This window comes from Pinus tabuliformis, chromosome 9, assembly GCF_031772625.1.
Source record: "Pinus tabuliformis cultivar Carrire ecotype Pingquan chromosome 9, CPIR1, whole genome shotgun sequence".
NCBI classification, from domain to species: domain Eukaryota; kingdom Viridiplantae; phylum Streptophyta; class Pinopsida; order Pinales; family Pinaceae; genus Pinus; species Pinus tabuliformis.
Window position 1 is genome coordinate 1837350909 of NC_142307.1, and position 4513 is coordinate 1837355421.

A 4513-nucleotide genomic window follows, 5' to 3' on the forward strand; every position below is an offset into this window, starting at 1 on the left:
CAGTTGCAGAAAATCCTCAAAGAATCACCATCTTGATCCACAAATATATAAGCCACATTCATCATTTTATGTAATTCACAGAAGCTTTTTGTTAATTCATAATGATGGTCTTGACCGACTATAGAGCTTTCTTTCAAAGCCCTACATCGAAATAGGCACTATATTGATATGCTAAGCAATTGCCACAAGCCACTACCAATCTCTTCTCACATGAATCAGGATGGCCCCTTTAACAATATCCCTGCATCGAAATATGCACTTGTAATGAAGGAAAGACCAACTATGTGTCCTACTTCAACGACCGATTTCAGGAAGCTGGAATTATTCCTTTTTCTTAATCTATTTTCTTCCTGATGAGGAACTTCAGACAGTCTCTCTTAGTTTCTGTTTTTCTTTAAATTAAAATATAGATAGAAACCTGTGTGGTTGACATACATTTTGGACATGTTTGGAATGGATATCTGGTCTGTGTTTTTGAGTTGAATATGTCATTAAAATCCTAAAAGTATTGAAGTATGTAAACAGTCTTATATTTTTTAATACAAGTCTGTTGGTTTTTTTCTTGCTGAGAAATATATATAAATATTTCAAAAACAACAGATCCCCACCTCCCTGTCATTCTTCACAAAACTAAGGCACAGTCAACCTAACATAGACAAAATTGGCAGATTGAGAAAAAATAATTTACACTCGGTCCAAATACCAAATTTATGGCCTGCCTTTATCATTTAAAATTGCGTCAGTTTAGCCCACTCAATATTTTAACTTTAGATGTTTTACGGTTTACCCACTGGAGAAATTTTGCGCTTAAAATTTTCGTTATAAGGCAATCTGTCATATTTTAAACTTTAAATAGAACTAGGTGTTAATAAAAATAAATAAATGAAGACCACCATTGTTCTAATCGAATAATAAAAGGAATATGAAATATAGGTATGATGATTTCAGTCAAATGGAGGATATTGGTAATAGAGATAAGAAAATAGAGTAATTGAGCTACACTGACCCATTCACAGATTAACTCTGAAAGCCATTTTTGGCAAATCCTCATTATTGGTAACAAATTCTTCCAATTCAATATCCATCCAAAATGTGATAATCATCAATTTATAGAATGAGTATAAGAACTATAAATAGGTTACTAAATAGCGAGGCACGAGCTATGATTCCATACAAAATGAAGTAACAAATTCGATCAAATGAGAGGGATTCTATCTCCATGATTTTACTCCGATCTCTCTGCGTATCGCTCCACTTTCTCATCATTGAGATTAATTCCGACCATAGCTTCTCCTAGACCACAACTAACCTCGGCCAGAACGTGGGAATCATTATAGTGAGTCACAGCCTGTACAATTGCTCGAGCCCGACGAGCTGGATCACCGCTTTTGAACACACCTGAACCTACAAAAACTCCATCACAACCCAGCTGCATCATCAAGGCAGCATCAGCAGGTGTAGCAACACCTCCTGCTGCAAAATTCACAACAGGAAGCCTTCCCAGCTGTTTGGTTTGCCTCACAAGCTCATAAGGAGCAGCAATTTGTTTGGCAAAGGCAAAAACTTCATCATCATCTAAGCTCTGAAGCTTCCGTATATCACCCAAAACAGACCTCACATGTCTTACTGCTTCAATAACATTACCAGTGCCAGCTTCTCCTTTAGTCCTGATCATAGCAGCTCCTTCAGCAATCCTTCTCAGTGCCTCACCAAGGTTCCGGCATCCACAGACAAACGGTATACGGAAATTATGTTTGTTGATATGGTGCATGTCATCTGCAACAGTGAGCACTTCACTCTCATCAATGTAATCAATACCAATGGCCTCCAGGATTTGGGCTTCAACAAAATGACCTATTCTAGCCTTGGCCATGACAGGGATGGTCACGGCACGCTTAATTTCCTTGATGAGACCAGGATCACTCATCCGAGCCACTCCCCCTTGAGATCTAATATCAGCAGGGACTCGCTCCAATGCCATCACAGCAGCAGCCCCAGCTTCTTCAGCTATTTTAGCCTGTTCGGCATTGACAACGTCCATGATAACACCCCCTCTAAGCATTTGAGCCAAGCCAACCTTGACTGCATATGAAGATTTCTTTGCATCGGTTATTGGACCATTACCATAGACAGTAACAACTCCGTCGCTTGCCATTTCGACTCCAAATAAAGAACCTTCCGGATCTATAAAACATGCAAATTCATGTCAGGCACAGATTTATCGCAAATCGCAGAAAAGAAAGTTCACAACCTGCAAATCAATGCTCAAAAAGATGCACATATAAAACACACCAACCAAAAAAAAATTGCAATCCCATGCCAAATGGGTATAGACAAATAGCTAAAACGATTAATGCAACATCAATGACAAAACACTTTATGTAACAATCTAGGGCCTCAAACAATCATTAGTAAAAATAAAAATAAAAAACAAAATATGTACACAAATACAAACTCAAAAACTCAAATCCCCATAAACTTATGGCGAATGTCATCTCAGAATTCCTCCTGTGCACTTCAGAAAACGGGGAGAGTGGGAGAGGGGGAGGTGCTTCCCTATGGTTGTTAGGCTTAATGCATAGAGTATGGAATGAAGGCTAACAACAATATAAAAATGGAATATTGAAAAATTGTGAGGCTTACTCTATACAGTATGGAGTGGACGACTAAGAATAATTTAAAAATGTAATATTGAAAAATGTGAAAAGTAGAGATAGAAATGGAAATCTAGTATCTTGTTACTTAGGTTATAGAATCATGACGCAATCTATGAGGGTGCTATACTGAGAATTAGTAAACAAGATGTAAGAAGGAAAGGGCCTCACAAAGAAACTACATAATCCAAATAAAAGTTACAAAGATTTAAGCTTTCACTCACCAAGGGGGTCTAGGGCTTTAAAAAAATCTTTTCTCCGAGACAAGGTGCAAGGTGCAAGCTTCGCTCATAATAGGACGTTTACCACAAACTCCTCTTCGCCAAAATTCTTCCCAACTTCAGCTTTTATCAACCTAATCTACAATATCTACAATACAAACATATAACAATTCTACCACACATATAAAGATCGTACAAATATAACACACAAACTTTATATAACAAAGTTTCCTTCAATTCACAATCTTGCAGCTAAGTATGCTCACAAGTTCTCGAATTGATCTGCTATTCCAATCCAGGTACAAAATGAGGAAAGCAAACCTTTATAACTTTTAACTCAACTCTCCACTAATAAAATAATATTTTCCTATTAAAATATCACGAGTTAAAGGGGGCGATTTTTTATCGAAGCCCACAGAAAAATGCCTGATACAATGTTCTAAATGGTTTTAGTGTCACATATCTCCTACTCCACTCTAATAAAATAAAATTTTCCTAAGATAATATAACTTGGTAGGGAGAGGCGAATTTGATTAAAAGCACATAGAAAAATGCCTGATACAATGTTCTAAATGATTTTTGTGCCACATATCTAAATGGTTTTAACTCTTCACACCCCTCCTCACCTTTGGCGTGAAATTGTGTGTTATAGATGGTCTTAGTGCCACATATCTTGTTAGAACTTTTCATCTTTATGTATGAGATTGTGTGTCAAAACAACCCATTCTCACAGAATGTGCACAGAAACCTAAATCATGATTTATAACATGCACAATCTAAAACCTAGACAACCCAAAACCCTGCAAAACCCATCTTAAAACCAGAGATAAAAAACCAAAAACAACTGGATAACAGCACCGACATATCAGAAACGATGAAGAGCAATCATAAAACATGAAAACCCTGTAAACCTATCTCAGAAACATGGACGATAAGACTAAAAGCACTGAATAACTGCGTGCAGAAACAAGAACCCAAGTGAAAAACAATCAATAAAATGAAAATATGAAACCTACATTCAATACATGGCTATGAAAATGACCAAAACAAATGATAATATCTGGAAAATATAAGTGCAGAATCTCCTTACTTCGTAGAAGGCTCTGTGAGGTTCGAAAAATAAATCTTCAATATCTGTGAATGAAGGAGCCCACAAGGCGGAATGGTCTATAATATAATGTTGTTACAAGGATTCGCAGATCCTGCTTCTAAATATTTTGAGGCTGGCGTTAAAGGAATCAGCAACACCACCCAAGTTCTATCGAGCCATCTAAAAAATTATTGCGAGACATGTTTTATTATAGTCCACAGAAATTTATTGAATTATAACCGCAATATCTGGATATCAATTCGGGAAGAAGTTTGAACCCTAGCGTCCACTTTAAGATAGTAACGAAAAGGGATTCGTCATGCACCATCCACTTTAATGTAGTTATGTGAGGAGTTCATCAGAACTTCGCATCCTGTGCATTGGAAGATGAGAGGTTCTTAAAAAGGCTTATGTCTGACATCAAACCAACTATTATTGATTTTATTCAGTTTGTCCTTGGTTCATGTGCTGTTTTGGTTGGTTAGCTTACGTATTGCGTTATAACCGCCTTTTTGGTCCCATATGAACCTCATGACTAGTTTACTCTA

At 36.9% G+C, this 4513-nt stretch overlaps 1 protein-coding gene across 1 annotated transcript; it reads right to left on the reverse strand.

Annotated features, from left to right (window-relative positions):
* Nucleotides 1-1017: 1017 nt before the first annotated feature.
* On the reverse strand, nucleotides 1018-4231 carry LOC149156143 (putative pyridoxal 5'-phosphate synthase subunit PDX1). The gene is made up of 2 exons (XM_089437941.1): nucleotides 3966-4231; nucleotides 1018-2184 (listed from the first exon to the last, which is right to left on the reverse strand). The coding sequence occupies exon 2, from the start codon at nucleotides 2153-2155 to the stop codon at nucleotides 1226-1228; it is 930 nt and encodes a 309-aa protein (XP_089294067.1). The 5' UTR covers nucleotides 2156-2184; nucleotides 3966-4231; the 3' UTR covers nucleotides 1018-1225.
* Nucleotides 4232-4513: the final 282 nt, after the last annotated feature.

Excerpts from the sequence above, each read along its gene's own strand:
- LOC149156143 (XM_089437941.1), bottom strand. The coding sequence starts at position 2,155 with ATGGCAAGCGACGGAGTTGTTACTGTCTATGGTAATGGTCCAATAACC.